Raw genomic sequence first — 18,123 nt, 5'->3', positions numbered from 1 at the left:
CTTTAAAAAAGCTGTTCATAAAAGTAAAAATACAAACAAAATTCGGTTCATATTTTCATTGAGCAATTTAATCATCAGTAATCTAACAACCTACATGTTTCGTTTCTGTAGAGAAAATTAATTGATCGTGGTTTTGGAAAAGGCTTTATTTATTTATTTATTTTTCTGGTTCACTGAAGAAAACTAAAAGGAAAAAGATGCTTAATTTTATCAACCTAATTCAGCAGCTGTTTTATTTTTTGTATATTCTCTGCATTTTTCATATGTTTTTAATTATAAGTATTTTATTTTTAGTAGTTTTTGAAGAATTCTGTAATATTAGCTGGTAAAAAAGAAAAATCATACATCAGGTAATAAGCACCCAAAAGACCACTTCATCACGCACTTTGGTGGGAGGGGTTCAGTGAAAACAATCTCCCTGTCTTGGAGTTGATGCTTTATAGAATACTCTATAATACTCGTCTACTTAATCCTTCAGAGGTAGTTGGCTTTTGACTTTTATTAGGTAGTAGGTGGGAAGGACCTACTTTTTCTCTCATAAATATAAACTGAGTGATACCATTTATAATAAATTAACAAACCTTTAGAAATTTAGAGCTAGAGGAGACCAAAAGTATCCTCTAGTCTTTGTTTCCTTAATAATGAACGATTTGAAGACTTTTTACCATGTAGTAAATGTTTGTCTTAATTAGGGTGCTTCGAGATGAGTTGTATGTGATAGAAGGATGAAAAAAGCTCAGATTAATTAATGACTCATCATCCATTTTGATAGCTCTTTTTTTTTTTAAGGTAAAATTTACATGTAGTAAAATGCAATGATCTGATGTCCAGTAGCTACTTCTACTGTTGAGGAAAGTGCTAGAATGATTGCATGACTTAATCAGTGTTCCAGCTAACTAATGATAGATTCAGGACTGATAACTTCCTCGTCCAGAGGTTATTCCTCTGGTAACTCCCTCGGTAGCCTACTCCAGAACTTGGATGCATATTTTCTTTATATAGCCAATTTATTATTTTTTTATTTATTTTTTATTGAAGTATAGTCAGTTTATAATGTGTCAGTTTCTGGTGTACAGTGTAATGTTCCAGTCATACATAGTACCTACATATATTTGTTTTCATATTCTTTTTCATTATAGGTTGCTACATATATATAGCCAATTTATGATTTATATATACCTAAATTTTGGGGAAATGCAGACTTTGTTGCCTTTAGTTTGATTTGTGATTTTACAATTTTCTTTATTTATATTTTTTACCCACTTTGGTTCCCTTCTTCTCTCTTTCATTTAGCAAAAATTTGTTTGGAAAAATATACATTATGTTAGTCCTACATAATTTGTTAAGAATCCTTCATATACATGTGCTATTTTGTTGTTCTAATAGAAATTTGTGTATTCAAGACCTCAATAGCAAATTATCAACTGAGTTTATGCTTCTATCATTATTTTAATCTTGTTAACACAAGACAGTTTGCAGCCGTTATTGTTGGCGTCAAATATTGCTTAGGGTCAGGGATTTTGTGAAGAGGAAGGAAATCTTAAGAGGAAGGAATATATTTAGTTTTATTTGTAGGTCTCTTTTTGTGGGCAAGAATTGATTACCGCAGTGAGGATTGTTTGTGTTTCAGTGACATAGTTTTTCCCCCATTCTCTGGTGTCTGAGGGAAATGAGAAAAATTATGGTTCAGTTTAACAAAGACTGAGTTATCTTGTATGCCAGGTTGTTGGAATTACAGATAAGATCTCTGCCTTCAAGACTCTTACAGTTTAGTGCAATTAAAGGTACATAAACAGATTGTTTCAGTATGATTTGTTAAGAGCTAGGGAGAGATAATTATAGGTTTACACAGGCATGGGTATGTGGAAGTTGTTACTTTTGGGGGTGCATGATACTTGGGCTGAGCTTTAAATGATGAGGTTAAGAATTAGTTGAAAGGAAGGAATGTTTGAGGTAAAGAGAAAAGCAGAAGCATGGTACAGCATTGTTGGTGGGAAACTTACTACTGGAGTGCAAAGAGTGAGGCAGCAAATAGCAATGAAAAAAGAGGTAGATCTTGTAGGGTTTTATATATAATGTCAGAGTTTAATCTTTATTTTGAAGGAACAGGCAGATTTGTGGAGTGCAGAGGATGGATTTAAAGGGGACAAAGCTGAGAAATATTTTAGATGTCAAATCATCAGGATATAGTGACTGACTGTAGAGAACAACGGAGAAGGAAGAATGACTAGGATGTTTAGGATGGTTTCTAGCTTGATGATAAGGTGGATTACTTATAATCAAGAATATAGTAGGAAAAATACAAAAGGAAAAGCAGGTTTTGAGACTAGGGATGAGATGGGGAAAGTGAATTCACTTTTGGGATGAGAGTCTGAAATTTAGAGATACAGAAAAGCTAAAAGAATTAATGTTGCAATTTGGAAGAATCCCCACTCCCTACTCCCAATCATGTTAGCTGGGCTGCAAGTACATGGAAAGTAAACTTCATGCCCAGTTTTAGATTGCTGAACAATCAGCTTTTTCTATTCCTGAAATAAGACCTGGTTCAAATGTTGAAAAAATGAAAGTGTTTCACATTATATATTCCCCCCACCAATGTCATGAGTGCTTAGGTTTAAAATGTTATTTCCCTATTGCTATGTTTGTTTTGTGATGTAATCTTAAATTGTATCCTTTTCGTTCATTAGTAGTAGAATTATTTCCCTAGTGTACTCATCTCCCTGTCTTTACTTGTTTTATGCTATTATTACTGGTAATAGAAAAGAACTCATCTGGTAATGGCACTCTAAAAAAACTCAAAGATGGTTAAATTCTAACATACATAGTAGAATTACCAAGATGGGGCTGTATATGTGTTTAAAACTCTTCCTTTTATCTTTTAAGTTTAGGTAATTTGATTATTGTAAGTATTATGTAGGCAATTTCTGACCTATACTTGGCTCAGTTAATAGTACTGGCCTTGTTAAATGAGTTGGGAAGTGTTCCCTTCTCTTCTGTTTTCTGAAAGAGTTTGTGTAGGGTTTTATTTTATTTTATTTTTAAAGACATTTGGTAAGATTCTCCAGTGAAGCCATCTGGGTCTGGAATTTTCTGTTGGAGACTTTTTCCTACAATTTCAATTTTTAAAAATAGATATAGGGCTGATCAGGTTATCTATTGTGTAAGCTTTGGTGGTACAAATTTTTTGAGGAGTTTGACCGTTTTATCTAAATTGTTGAATGTATGGGCATAAAATTGTTAGTAATATTCCATTACTTTTATTTTAATGTCTGTAGGATGTATAGTGATGTTCACGCTAGTATTCCTAATACTGGTAATTTGTGTCTTCCTTTTCTTTCCTCTTTCTTACTGGAGGTTTATCATTTTACTGATCTTTTTAAAAAATCAACTTTTGGTTAAAGTATAGTCAGTTTACAACATTGTGTCAATTTCTGGTGTACGGAATAATGCTTCAGTCATATATGAACATACATATATTCGTTTTCATATTCTTTTTCACCATAAGTTACTACAAGATATTGAATGTAGTTCCCTGTGCTGTACAGTATGAACTTGTTGTTTATCTGTTTTATGTATATTAGTATCTGCAAATCTCAAACTCCCAATTTATCCCTTCCCATCTCCCTTCCTGCCCTGGTAACCATAAATTTGTTTTCTATGTCTGTGAGTCTGTTTCTGTTTTGTAAATAAGTTTGTTTGTTGTTGTTTTTTTTTTTAGATTCTACATTTAAGTGATATCTATGGTATATTTCTTTCTCTTTCTGGCTTACTTCACTTAGAATGACAATCTCCAGGTCCATCCATGTTGCTGCAAATGGCATTGTTTTATTATTCTTCATGGCCGAGTAGTATTCCATTGTATAAATATACCACAGCTTCTTTATCCAGTCATTTGTCGATGGACATTTAGGATCTTTATTTGGCAGTCCTGAGTCCTCAGATCTCTGGTGGGTTCAAAAAAAAGTTTAATTCTGTAGTTTATTTAGCTTTTTTTTTTTTTCTGGTTGTTATGCTGGTAATGGCATTCCGCCCCCAGCTTTTCTTACAGGCAGAACCCAATTAATGTATAAAAATGAACCTTTAGGCAAAACTCCAGTTACTAATCAGAGAAGCTCTCCTCTCTTTTCTGGGGCTGTAGTTTGTAATTCCGTGTCTTCTTTGGCTTCAGGTTGCTTGGGATAAACTCCCTTGCCTTCTCCTTGGTTTAAACCAAAGGAGAGGGTTTGAATTGGCTAAATTGATAGTAAAGAAAGAATAATTCCCCAGTTGGCCCTTGATTGCTTTTTCCTCTTCCCTAAACACTGTGGTTACCCCAAAACTATCTTGTGGTCAGCACCTCCTCTACAATTTTTGTTATCTTTTCCCAGAACTTATCTTTCTCTTAATCCTGCTTAACCCTTTGCATGCAGGAAAATCACCCATTGTAAATGACTGTTTAGAAAAGAGGTAGAAGTAAAAAAAACTTTGAGTGTAATGAGAAATAGAAATTTTTGATAAGTTTTTAATTAATTAAAATTTTTTGTTGATGATAAGTTACACTATTTTTACATTGCTGGTTATTTTATTGAAATTATACGGAAGTTAGAACACTTCTTCCATTGCCTCATTTCATTTTTCTCAGTCATAAAATGGAAATCATGAGAAAAATAAAGTGAAATGGAAATAATGGACACTATGTTGTGAAATAATGTTTTAGAAACAGCCTAGGAAGTGCCTTGCACACAGTGGTTAATAAAGGACAAGTATTGATTATATATCACTTTAACCTTTTCCATGTTCAGATAAATGTAGCTAAAATAGGTACTTTGTTTTGGGAAAGAATAGGTTGAGGGTTTTTCTGAAGTCGACAGGCAGGAACCCTTATAGAAAATCAGCACGATACCATTTTACACATTGCTTCGGTAAAATACTTGGCTGGATTATGTTTCTGTGTTCAGGTAAGCATTGACATTTAAAGATTTTAGTAATTTGCAGGAAATGCCAAGAGATAGCAAATATTTATCGAGATCCTTGGAAATAGATTATTTTTAAAGTGTGAAATGTAGTTCTGTCATTTTGAAGAGGTGGGGAGGAAATAATGCAGATATCTAAATTCCTCTAAATTAAGCCATATCTGTAAACTAAAAAAGTTATGACTAGTACCTGTTTTTACGTATTAAAACGAAAGTTTTTTTAAACTTTGTGTTTAAAACAAGAAAAATTATAATTAACCAAGTTGCTAGAGTTAAGTTCTTCTTAGAAATTCTTAGAAATGTGTTAAATAAGGGAATTGACAGTACATATTTGCAGGTTTCATTCAGTTCAGTTTAAAAAATTTTTTGCTTAGAATTCATTTAACATTTCTTAATATTTGCATTATGAAGTAGTGAGCTGTATGTCTCCTTAAGCATTCAGGCAGATTCTAGGTTACCTTTAGACACAGGAATGCTACCTGAGAAATTTCTGCTTTGATTGGGGAGTTTGAACTTTTAAGTCTTTTTCAATTTTAGTGTTTTAGATTCTTAGGGAAAAAATGAAAAAGGGCATACACAGGCATTTAACAAAATGGGACATACAGGTACCCTAGAATTAAAATAGTTTTACTAGTTACAATTATAATTTAAAATAACATTTAATTAGCAAACATTTTTAAAATTAAAAGCAAATTCTGATGTGCATTCAGTCATATAGGCACTCTTCTTATCTTGTTAGTTGAAATCATCTTTCCAAAAAGCAGTTTGTTAGTATTTCTAGAGGTACTACCTAATGTTAAGAATTTTTGAGCTCATAAATTCCCTTCTAAGAGGTTGTCTTAAGGGTAGAATCACAAATGTAGATTGATATTTGTGTACAAAGTTATTACATTTGAGGTGATATTAGTAATTATGACGAATTTAATTTTCCAACAGGTTAGTGATCATATAAATTACGGAACACTTTTCTGTATGTTGTTCTTTTAGTCTTCATTTCTGGAATAATTTTTTTTCTTTGCTTTTAAATTTTTTCTGAGTTCTGCTTTTTGATCCATCCCCCTGTTTCCCCAATTCTGGTTAAATTTGTTCTTGTATTAGTGTTTTTAAGTTTGCTTGGAAGATGTTTATAGTTGTAATATGTTTAGGGGGCTTTGGGAGTTATCTTTCTATAATTTTATTATCTGTAGGAAGTTAGTGATTTTATTCTGCTTCTCTCTCTCTTTTTTTTTTTATGATAACTTTGTGGGCTCTGATCTAATTTGTTACTTCTTAATGTGATGTTTGTTTTCCTGAACTTTTAGAAGGAGGTTTGTTTCAAGATAGGTTTTGACTTAAGTGGAGCTTTCTCTTATTTTTCTAATCATCTTTGAAAATATGGAGGATTGCTGTCTGAGATTGCTTAGTTTATGTTCCTTTTTCCCACTTTTTCTAGGCATTCTCTTTGCTTTTCTCATTTGATCCTGTCCTACTCTATTTTGACTTTATTCAACAGTTTCTTGGTGTTGAACCCTTTAAGTAAATCTGGTACTCGGGATTATTGTTATTTTTTAATGGAAAATGTCAGATATATACACAAAGTAAATAAAGGTATTATGACTCCCCATATACCCATCTCTCAATTTCTTTAGTTACTAACATTTTATCTTTCTTGTTGAATCTACCCAACCTGTTCCCAGTTTCTTCCTACCTGATTGGTTGTTACTCTATGTGTGTTTATTTAGGTAAAATTCCTATACTTTGAAATACATTGGTTGTTATTCATAAGAACTTTATATGTGTGTTTATTTAGGTAAAATACCTATACTTTGAAATACATAGGTCTTAGATGTAAGTTTTGACGAATAGACCCATATCCCTATCACAGTATTGGACATCTCCTTTCCTCAAGGCAATTTTTTTCTCCTTAGATTATTTTTGCCTTTGATAGAATTTCTTTTTAATGGTGTCACCAAATATGTACTCTTTTGTGTCTGCCATTGCTCAGTGTGAGATTATTTCATGTTGTTGACTATATTAGTAATTGTTGCTTTCTGTTTATGATTATTATTCCACTGTAAAAAAAAAACAAGCAGACAAACACAAAGCCCGCAATATTCATCTTTCTGTTGCTAGGCTTTTTGTTGTTCCCAGTTTGGGGCAATTGTAAATAAAGCCGCCAGGAACATTTTTGTAAAAGTACATTTGTGGACATGTTTACATTTCCCTTGGATAAAAAACCTAGACATGAAATTATTGGATCGAAGGGCTATGTGTTATTTATTAGAAATTGCTCAACTGTTATTGAAACCTTAGATTCCCACCAGAAGAATATGAGAGCCCTCATTGTTCCATATCCTCAATCTTCTTACTTTTTGCAATTTGAGTAGAGGTGGATTAGTATGCTATTATAACTATAACTTGCACTTCTGATGATGAGTAATACTGAGTGTCATTTCATATGCTTGTGGCCAATCATACTTTTATGAAGTATCTTCTAGAGGGAGGGTATAGTTCAGTGATAGAGTGTGTGCTTAGCATGCACAAGGTCCTGGGTTCAATCCCCAGTACCTCCACCAAAAAAAAAAAAGAAAGAAATGTCTTCTCAAATCTCTTGCCAGTTTTTTCTATTGGCTTGTTTGTCTTTATTATTGTGCTTTAGGATTGCTTTATATTCTGCATATAAGTGCTTTCAAGATGTGTGTTTTGTGAATATTTTCTCAGTTTATTGCTTGCCTTCTGATTTTCTTACTGATGATTTTTGGTGAACACAATATTTTTAATTTTTATCAAGTCTAGTTTATTATTTTCTTTTTATGGTAACTGCTTTTATGGTTATTCTTTATACAAGAACATGTCATCTACAAAGAGATAGTTTTACCTTTTCCTTTATAACTTGGGTTTCTTTTACTTCTTTATTCCTGCTTCATTGCCTAGAACTTCTAGTAAAATGTTGAATAAAAGTAGTGAGAGTAAATATCCTTGTCTTACTCTTGATCTTAGAAGGAAGGCATTTAGCTTTTCACTATGAAGTATGATGTTGTGGGGTTTTTTGTAGATACCTTTTATTGGATTGAAAAAATTCCCTTCTGTTCTGGTTTGTTGAGTTTTTTTTTATTGTTAAAGGGTGTCAGATTTGGTCAGATACTTTTCGTGCATCAATTGAGATGATCACGTGGAGTTTTTCCTTTATTCTTTTAATATGGTGTATTTGATTGGTTTTCATGTTAAACCATACTTCCATTCCTGGGATAAATCCCACTTGGTCATGGTATATAGTCCTTTTATTAAGCTGTTGGATTCAGCTTTCTGGTGTTTTGTTGAGGATAATTGTGTCTATGTTTCCAAGGAGTACTGACCTGTAGATTTCTTTTTCTCTTTTTTTTTTTTTTTTTCTGAGGTTCTTTGTTTGACTTTGATATCAGGGTAATAATGCTGGCCTCATAGACTGAGTTGGGAGGTGTTCCTCGATTTTTTGTAAGAGTTTGAGAAAGATTGGTGTTAGTTCTTCTTTAAACATTTGGTAAAATTTACCAGTGAAGCCATCTGGTCCTGGACTTTTTTTGTGGTATTTTTTCTTACTAATTCATTCTCTTTACTTGTTGTGAGTCTTTCAGATTTATTCGTGAGTCTGTCTTAGTTGTGTCTTCATAGAAATGTGTCCATTGAGTCTATTTACCTAATTTGTTGGTGTAAAATTTTTTATAGTATTCCCTTACAATCCATTTTATTTCTGTAAGGTTAGTATTAATGCCCCTTCTTCTATTCCTGGTTTTGGGAAGTTGAATTTTCTCTTTTTTCTCTGCTAGTCTAAAGGTTTGTCAATTTTGTTGACCTTTTCAAAGAACCAACTTTTGGCTTCATTGTTCAGTTGTTGGTTAGAATGTTCTATATACATATGACTGAGATGTTGAGAATTGTTCAGGTCTTCTGTTACCTTGTTGATCTTTTGTAGTTGTTCTTTTACTGTAAGTGGAATATTAATGTCTCCATCTATTATTGTGAATTGCCTATTTTTCACTTTAGATTGATAGTTTCAGCTTTATATATTTTGGGGACTCTGTTGTTAGATGCATGTATGTTTACGGTTTTCCTCTTAAATGCTGCTTATTACATCCCAGAAATTTTGATATGCTCTCTTTTTGTTGTTCTTCATTTCATAGTATTTTGTATTTCCCTTGTGAGTTCTTTTTGACCCATGATTTATTTATAAATATATTTTAAAATTTCCAAGTATATGTGGTACTGTCAAGTTTTTTGTTTATTTGTTTTTGGTGTATAATTGTGGTTGAAGAACATTACTTTGTAAGATTTTAGTCTTGACATTTATTAAGACTTGTTTTATGGCTCAGCATATGGTCTATCTTGGTGAGCATCCATGTGGGATTGAAAAGTATGTGTTTTCTTCATCTGGTTTGTGAGTGATTAATGTTGAAAGTTTATGAGGGCTGGATTGCTCCAGCCCTTTTAGACTTATTAAGTATACCTTTTACAGCTCACTGTTGGAATGGACCAAACCCCTCTACATTTTAGCTTCCTTCTTTAAATGTTCTTGTCTTTCTTTCCAGTGTGTATCCACTGGTTATTTTTAAGTTCAAAGGACCTTTCTCTTAAGCTTTCCCAGAACCTTCTTCACTCTCTCATGTGCGTTGACCTAGCATTTTATACACTATATGATATACGTATCATATAGATATGCTAGATTTTGATTCTCATGGGAACAGATTATCACTTTTATCCTTTATCACCATTTTGGTAGCAGTTGACTAATAAATATTTAAATTTTAGCGAACTGAACCTCGTCAGACTGGACTAGCTATATGTCTTCAGTCTTTTAAGACCTACTTTATATCAGTGTATTATTTCATAAATTTTTAAATTTCCATTTAATGATTCTGGATTTAAGATAGGTTCACCCTTAGATATTTTGGGGAATTTTTTTTTAATTTTACAGATATTGAATTAAAAATAATGTTCTTTTTGAAAAATTACCCCATGCATTTGCTATATGGGAATTCTCCACTTCTAAGGAATTCTGTGCTGAAGAACAAAAGAATTAAGAAAAAACTTATGCACTGTTAATAGAGTTGTTAAGTAAATAATACATGCGTTGGGTAAATCCCTCTAAAAGTTAACTTTGACTTTTTAGGAAAAAAGGCAATATTATATTTGAGGATGACAACTTAAAACTGAGCACCATTTAGTAATGAAAAACTAAATTGTTCTTTGGAAAAATATTTTAGGACTCTGGTAAAGCCTTTGAGTTGGGTTTTTTGTTGGAGTAGATTGTGTGCTTGTGTGTGTGCACACAAGGCAGTTTCTGTATTTTAAAAAGAGGAGAGGGTTCTAACTTTTTTCTGTGACTATATTATTCAATTACTGAAGACATGCGTTTTTGTTTTTTTTTTTAATTGAAATATAGCTGATTTACAATCAGCTTGTAAATCAGTTTGTGTTAGTTTCTGGTGTACAGAGCATATTGATTCAGTTATACGTATATTCTTTTCATATTCTTTTTTTTTTTCTTTTCATGTTCTTTTTCATTGTAGGAAGGCATGACTTCTTAAACTTCCTAATTTGTCTGTGAACACCCTACCCTCTGCCAAGAATTTCTGCACATTCAGGAGTTTAGAGTGCTTAAGTGGAGTTAGACTTTCTGTGAATTAATTCACTGTTATGAGTAGCTGTATGGTCCTCTGCACCTCATAGCTTTTTCTAATTCCTTTTTCATTTTGAGCCTCAAGATGGTATGATGAATGTATTCATTATACAGCTGGAAAAAATAGTTAAGTGGCTATAGCTTAGCTGTGATTGAAGTAGGATTAGAGGTAATATCTCTCAATTCTTAGTGTAGTAATTTTTGTATTTTATTTCACAGATTCTAATTTAGGGTATGTTCTCAACTACTTCTAAGTCTTGGGACAATTTTGCCAGCCATTAATTTCTCATCCAAAAATGAGGAAGTTCAAGTAGATGGTCTCATATTTTCTTTCTGATATATGAATTCAGTTTTTAAAGTACCATTATGTATGGTAAAATCAGATCCCACAAAATGATCCAGCCATTCTTGTTCTTCTTGTATGCTTATTGATTATTAGAATTGTGCTCATGGAATTAATTCATTGACTAAGGACTTTTTCCAGTACAATGTGAGCTCCAGAGAGTAAAAACCTTCTCTATCTCGTTTTACTAGGTGCTTATATAACCCAGTGCCTGAAATGTGGTGAATGCCCAATAAATACTTGTTGAATGAATGAGTGATAATGCGGCATGGCTGGAGGCAGCATAGCGCTCTGGGAAGGAACATGCACACTCTTTGGTGTTACTCCTACTTCATTAGATCATGAGAGATAATTCAGAAGTTGTGGGATGGTTATTTGGGAGAATGTATATAAAGTTCAAAGCACTAAGCCTTTCAATTAAAATGTTAGCTTCTTATTTCAGTCTTCTGGAGACTCAGACTTCTTTTTAATCAAGAGATTTTTTTTTGGTATATAAGCTGAGCACATGTGGGCACACTAGGTTTAATTTTAATTTTAATAATCCTTATTATTTTCCTCTTAGAGTTTTACATGTGGCACCCGTAAAAGATGAGGCTGAGAGCACGGAAAGCTTCTCAGCAATCAAATCAAATCCAAACACAACGCACTGCCAGAGCAAAGAGGAAATATTCAGAGGTTGATGATAGCCTGCCTTCAGGAGGAGAAAAACCACCGAAGAATGAAACCGGCTTGTTGTCTTCAATTAAAAAATTCATTAAAGGAAGCACACCCAAGGTAATGGTTTTATCTTTACCTTTTACTTATATCATTAAAAGTGAAGTTTAGGTTGTTTTCTTTAAGTGTGTAAAGATGAGAAATCTAATATTGCTAGAGTTTACTTTAAAGGAATATGTCTACATTTTGGTGTTAAAAGAGTATTTACATATGAAATGTTTAATGGCCATTCAAGAAAACATTATTTCTTCTACTTAACTGATTCTCTTAGCCTTGCATTTTTTTCAACATAGTATTATGGGAAGTAAAAGAAATTTTTTCTTATTCCTTTACTTACATTATTTTCTTTTACTTCCATTTTTTTCATCTCAAGGATAAGTTAAAGTTTCTTGTTAATATTGGTACATTATCTAATTGGGAAGATGATTTCCCGTATCTACCTGAATTCTAACATTTGTAGAATGAAAATGTATTATTCATTAAAGAGAAAACAAAGTTATTAAAGAATAGACACTGACCAGGAGTCATGATTCAGATTCATACTCTGGACTAACTTGAATGATCTGAAGAAAGTCGTTTGCCCCTTTGAGCCTCAGGAAGACGGTAAAATGGGACTAACACTAACAGCTTTAGAGCTGCCTCAGAGTTTCTTTCAGATAAATGGCAAACAGGTAGAAAAGCAGCTTGAGAAATGTTAATGAACTCTATAAATGGATAGTGTTATTATCATTCATTTATATATATTTTGTTATCACTGTTGACTACTCTTGTGTTCTTTCCTGGGATTATTTTAATTTATTTTTTATATTTATAATTTTGTTTTATAATTTATAATATATTTATTATTTATATATGTATGCATATATGTTATAAATCTTATTATAATGTAAGTTTATCACTTTGATAACTAGAAAATAAATCAACATGGTGATTTATTCATAGTGATAGTCATAGAATTAACAAAATCTGGTTACTGTGAACCATTGGCCAAGATTTAGAAATATTCTGTGGTTGTAGAATTTTTCTCTTTGCTTTGGTAGTTTTATTTTGTTTCATTTTACTAATAATATAAGTAAAAATTATTTTTGTTAATTTTAGATAGAATTTTTTAAAGTTTCTTTGAGTTAATTTATGTAATACTAGAAGTATTTTAGTATTATTGTATAAAAGATCAAATTCCTTCCAGAAACATGGATTTCTGAATCTATAAATTCCTAATGGGTTGTCATTAGCCTCTGATGAGAACGTTACTCGATGTTAGTTCATTCTCTGAACAACTCTATAAATGTAGAGTTTTTTCCATCTTGAAGAAAATAGATCTCCCCTTTACTTTTTCATTTGTTCTTTTTCTCCATGTGCAAGTGCAAACCCTCAATCACTGTCCTGGCTAAATATTTCTAATTTTCATTATATGACATTATATATTGTATAGTATATATCACCCTCTTGGTCACCCTCTTCTGTTATTCATGAAAGGTAACAACCAGAAGTGAAGGTGGGTTTTTCTTACGTTTTCTGATTTCTGTTCATTTTTGTTTCCTTTGAGCTGGACATTCTTCTATTAATGCAGCATCATATCATATCATGCCTTCTTTTTTCTCCTTTAGTAGTCTTAAATCTGTCTTTGTTGGTTAGCAAATTTTTGCCTGTGCCAGTTAGAACACTCAGGGATTTCTATAGAAATTGCTGTCAGTTTCCTTTTTCTTTTCTTTTCTTTTTTTTTTAACATTTTTTATTCTTTTTCTTTTCTTTTAAACTTAAACCTAGGATTTTTCATTACTACCTACTTAAATAGGATAGGGCCACTAAAAACTTGTTTACAGACTAACGTCTTATCAATTAATATTTTTAAGCAAGATTTTCATACAGCTGCAAACTTATTTAGTTATACTGTTATTCACCCATTTTCATTATTATATTCTATAAGGTTATTTTGAAAATTAGTATTTGCTTTACTGAAATCAAGGTACACTGTTTGTTTTCCCAGTCTACTAACCCTATGTTAGAAGTATATTAAAAGATTAGTTTGTCATGTATTATTCCTAATGAGCTTATACTGGCTTCTAATTGTTGTTTCTTATCTGCGTTGTCCTTAAACCATCTTCTTGATAATACATTCTAAAATTTTACTGAGTTTCCAGTGCTTGCTTTTATGTTTAGTGTCTTAAATACAACATTATTGTCTTTTTCAAAATTTGGATAGGAGTTAGAAGCTAATATTTATTGAATATCTGTTAGGTGCTTTATATCCAGTATCTCCTTAATGCTTATAACTGGTATTTTATAGAATAGAAAAAACTGAGGCTTAGTTAATTGTACAGTTGCAACTTATACAGTATTAATTATAATTATTATAATGTTAATTATAATTATTCTAACAGCAGTAATAATTATAATAAATACTTGCCCAGGGTAAATAAAAATAATAATGAAGAACAAATATGATGATAGTTAATAAATTATTGAGCATTTACTATGTGCCCTGTGTAAGTTCTTTAAGTTCTACAAACCATATGAAGTAGGTTCTATCATCTCCATATTACAGATGAGGAAACTGAAGCACAGGGATAACTTTGCAGGGTTACTTAACTTTAAGTAGCAACACTGGAATTGAAACCCAGATACTCTGGTTTCAGAGCCTACATTCTTAACCTCTTTCCACTACTGCCTTTCCAGTAAGTGACAATGCTGGGATTTAAACCCAGGTACAATTTGACTGTGATACCTGTGCTCTTTTTTCTGTATCATTCTATCTCAAAGTAGCTAGATACTGTCTTTATAGCATCACCTATCTTGTGTAAGAATTGAAAATTTTCTTAATGAAAATAAATAAGAATTGAGTCTTCCTGTGCTCCTAACTTTATCATTTTCTTGTATCATCAGCTCATAGCTTGAAACTTATTCTCTTTCTAGGAAACTTTTTCCCCTAATATTGTTTGCACATATCATCCTTCTCTCTCTTCAGTTTCCCGATTGGATGATAGGCTACTTATTTCCACAAGTGTCCTTTTCAAAACCAGGTTAGTTAGGTAACTCCCTATACTGCTTCTGGTTTCTTGTATACCTTTTCTTTCTTCTTTTGGACTTTTAAATTTATGTGGTTAGAATTTAACTTTTTAGATAAACTTCCTTGATTTCTTTTTTGAGCTGTTTTCCTTCTAAGGTTTTTGACATTGTCTGTCTTACGTCTTATGAGTCTGACTTTTTGAAACTTGGTCTCTGCATTACAGCCAACTTTTTTGCTCTTCTTTACTATTATGATTTCTAGTTTGAATGGCTACTGACCCATTTTTATGTTGCTAATAAGTTTTAATCTGTATTCTAGTCATAACTTGGCATAAATTAGCCATGAGAGTATTTACGTAATTTAAACATATGTTGCTCATATAAGAGGTGTGTACTAGTTTAGTAGGTATATAATAGTCTACCATAATGAAATATCACAGAGTGGGTAGTTTAAACAACAGAAATTTGTTTTCTTACAGTTCTGGCAGCTAGAAGTCTAAAGTCAAGGTGTTGCCTGGTTGATTTTTTCCTGAAGCTTTTTTCCTTGTCTTGCAGATGGCCACCTTCTTGCTGTGTCCTTATATCATCGCCCTGTGTTGTCTGTGTCATAATCTCCGCATCTTACAAGTACACCAGTCATATTTGGATTAGGGCCCACCCTAATGTCCCCACTTTTTAATTTTAATTACCTCTTTGAAGGCCGTATCTCCAAATATGATTACATTCTTGGTTTCTGATGGAGGTTAGGCTTCAACATAGGAGTTTTGGGGTACACAGCTCATACCATAACAGTGAATGAAATCTCTGGTCTCTTTCAAATTCAGATTTTATAATTCAAGGATTTACCACTTCTCTCATTGCAGAATTATGTAATTGTCAGTAAGAGTGCTCAGCAATTGTTCATATGCAGTCTTTCTGCTTTTAGCATAGTGAGATTTCTGATATATACTTGAAGTATATAGAAGAACTCACAGTTAAAATATATTTCCTTTATACCAACAGTCTCTCTGTACCTTTCTAAATAGATGGTTGAATTTTCCCATAACAAAATGGTCTTTTTCTCTGTTTATAACTAAATACTGTTATGCTGTCATAGTTAAGGGTTGTCAGTTTCCATATGGTTATAATTCTAATAAAGTAGTACCTGTTATATTAAATCAGTGTTTTTAGGTCTTTTAACTATGATCCACAAAAAGGAATAGCATCTTGTATACCACATTCATATATATGAAGTAAAACTCACCCTTAATACACTTGATATGCTCTGATTTTTCTTTTCTATTCTGTTGTTTTCTTATTCCCCTTTTAAAGGTGATTTTTCATACTATAAATTGACTTTGTGATCCACTAGTGGATTGTGCTTAGTTTGAAAAACATGATTAGATGAAAACTTTATTCTAACCCTTTAACCTTTGTATTACCCAATTTCATAGCTTTATTTGGAAATTTTCCTCCTTCCAGACTTAAATCCCACTTGTTCATGTATCTTTCTAGATAAGTTATTTAACAACCAGATTAAGTAATCTACATTTATTATGGAATGAAAAAATAAGTTTGGGCTAACCAGTTGAATTTAATGAAGGAAAACCTAATTGGTTTTCAGATTCAGTCATAACCCCTCCCTCCTTTTACACACACACACACACACACACACACACCAACTAGCATGCATACACACATACACACATACACACACACACACACACCAACTAGCATACATGCATACATTCATATATTTCCTTGCTTGGTCTGCAGAACTGTGAGCACTTAGCATCCAGATCTTAGTTTCTAAATACCATCTTTCACTAAAAGAAATAAAGGCTCCTTGAAGAAATGTCTCATTCTAAACCTTTGGTATTAACAGATTATAACCTCTACATTTCTAGAATGAAATAACCCATGAGACCTCAATAAATACATAGATGAATGAATAAAGGAAAAGTTCTTCCTCTTTCCCCTTCCCCCCTGTGGATATCTAGTTGGTTAACATTTGTTAGAAACTTTCCTTTCCACATTAGATTAATTGCTTGAAAGTCAAAGGCTATATTTCAGTCTGTTTCTGAAATTATTCTTTTCCATCGATTTATAGATCTATCGTTACAGCTCTACTATACTGTCTATTACTACAGTTTTTGTTGTGTCTTTTTTTCCCCCAGTTTTATTGAGATATAATTGACATATAGCACTATATACTTTTTTGTATACATGAGCAATTAGGTTTTGTTTATTTTTTTAATGGAGGTATTGGGGACTGAACCCAGGACCTCGTGCTCACTAGTAGGCACATGCTCTACCACTGAGCTATTACCTCACCCACCTTGTAGTGAGTCTTGAAACAAGATAGGTAAGTATTTCAACTTTTTTTTTCAAGTTTGCTTTATTATTTTATATCCTTTATACTTACATATAAATTATAGAATTAGCTTGTCTGTTTCTCAAAAAAAGCCTACTAGAATGATCATAGAAATTGTTATCAAATATGTAGGTCATTTAATGAGAATGGACATCTTAATAGTATTGAGTCTGCAATTTAAAGTTTTTACTTTCTGGTTGTTTGTTGCTAATATATGTAAATATTATTTTTTAGTATTGACCTAACACTACAAGATTTCATGGGGTTTTATACATACATATCATATACCAGATAGCTAGAGTTTTACTTTTTCTTTTCTGATTGCTAGGCCTTTTATTTCTTTTTCTTCACTCATTGCATTGATTAGTAAAAGTGGTGAGAGCAAACACCTTGTCTTGTTGCTGATCTTAGGACCTAAGTGTTTGTTTACACTAGGTGTGATATTAGCTAAATATTTTCCATAATCTTTTATCAGTTTAGGAAGTTCCCTTCTGTTCCTAGTTTACTGTTTTTATCATGTTGTTGAGTTTTGTCAAAGACTTTTCTGCATCTATGGAGATGTTCTTCAGTCTTTTAGTCTTTTAATATGGAATAGAACTTAAATTTTTTTTTAATGGAAAACCAAACGTGTATGGCTGTATATGATTTGCTGCTGTTTTTTTGTTTTTAAGGATTTTTTGTATCTGTGTTCATAAGGGTTTTGGTCTGTAATTTTGATCTGAAAACTTTAAAATTTGGAGATTAGAATTATACTGGTATCATAAAACAAGTCAAGAACTGTTCCTCTGCTTCTTGTTTCTCAAAGAGCTTGTGTTGGCTTAGTATTACCTCATCCTTAAATTATTAGTAGAAATCACTGGTGAATTCTGGAGAGGGATTTCTGGAATATAATTGGAATTGCTTGTGGGATAGTTTTTAATATAAATTTGATTTCTTTAATATATTTGGGGTTGTTTAGTTTTTCTATTTCTGTTTTGGTTTTGGTCATGTGTGTTTTTCAAGGACTTTGTTCATCTAAGTTATCAAATTATTTGGTGAAAAGTTTTATTTCTGTGTTGACCTAGTAATGTATGTAGGATCTATAATGATTTTCCTCTTTTCATTCCTGATGTGAATAATT

The 18,123-nt window shown here is 32.0% G+C and overlaps 1 protein-coding gene and 1 long non-coding RNA gene across 7 annotated transcripts in view; one reads left to right on the top strand and one right to left on the bottom strand.

The window, feature by feature from the left end:
* Positions 1 to 18,123, top strand: part of CTDSPL2 (CTD small phosphatase like 2) — a 65,270-nt gene that overhangs the window by 5,595 nt on the left and 41,552 nt on the right. For all 6 annotated transcript variants that reach the window (XM_031672840.2, XM_072962540.1, XM_015237215.3 and 3 more), the window contains one exon: positions 11,493 to 11,704. In XM_031672840.2, coding sequence (XP_031528700.1) covers positions 11,519 to 11,704 — 186 coding nt within the window. In that variant the 5' untranslated portion in view covers positions 11,493 to 11,518. The remainder of the gene's footprint in view (positions 1 to 11,492; positions 11,705 to 18,123) is intronic.
* Positions 3,804 to 18,123, bottom strand: part of LOC140696810 (uncharacterized) — a 65,766-nt gene continuing 51,446 nt past the window's right edge. Inside the window, exon 2 of the long non-coding RNA XR_012073344.1 lies at positions 3,804 to 3,944. This is a non-coding gene — a long non-coding RNA (uncharacterized lncRNA). The remainder of the gene's footprint in view (positions 3,945 to 18,123) is intronic.

Source organism: Vicugna pacos, chromosome 6 (assembly GCF_048564905.1).
Source record: "Vicugna pacos chromosome 6, VicPac4, whole genome shotgun sequence".
Classification (NCBI taxonomy): domain Eukaryota; kingdom Metazoa; phylum Chordata; class Mammalia; order Artiodactyla; family Camelidae; genus Vicugna; species Vicugna pacos.
This window is presented reverse-complemented; position numbering and strand designations above follow the sequence as displayed.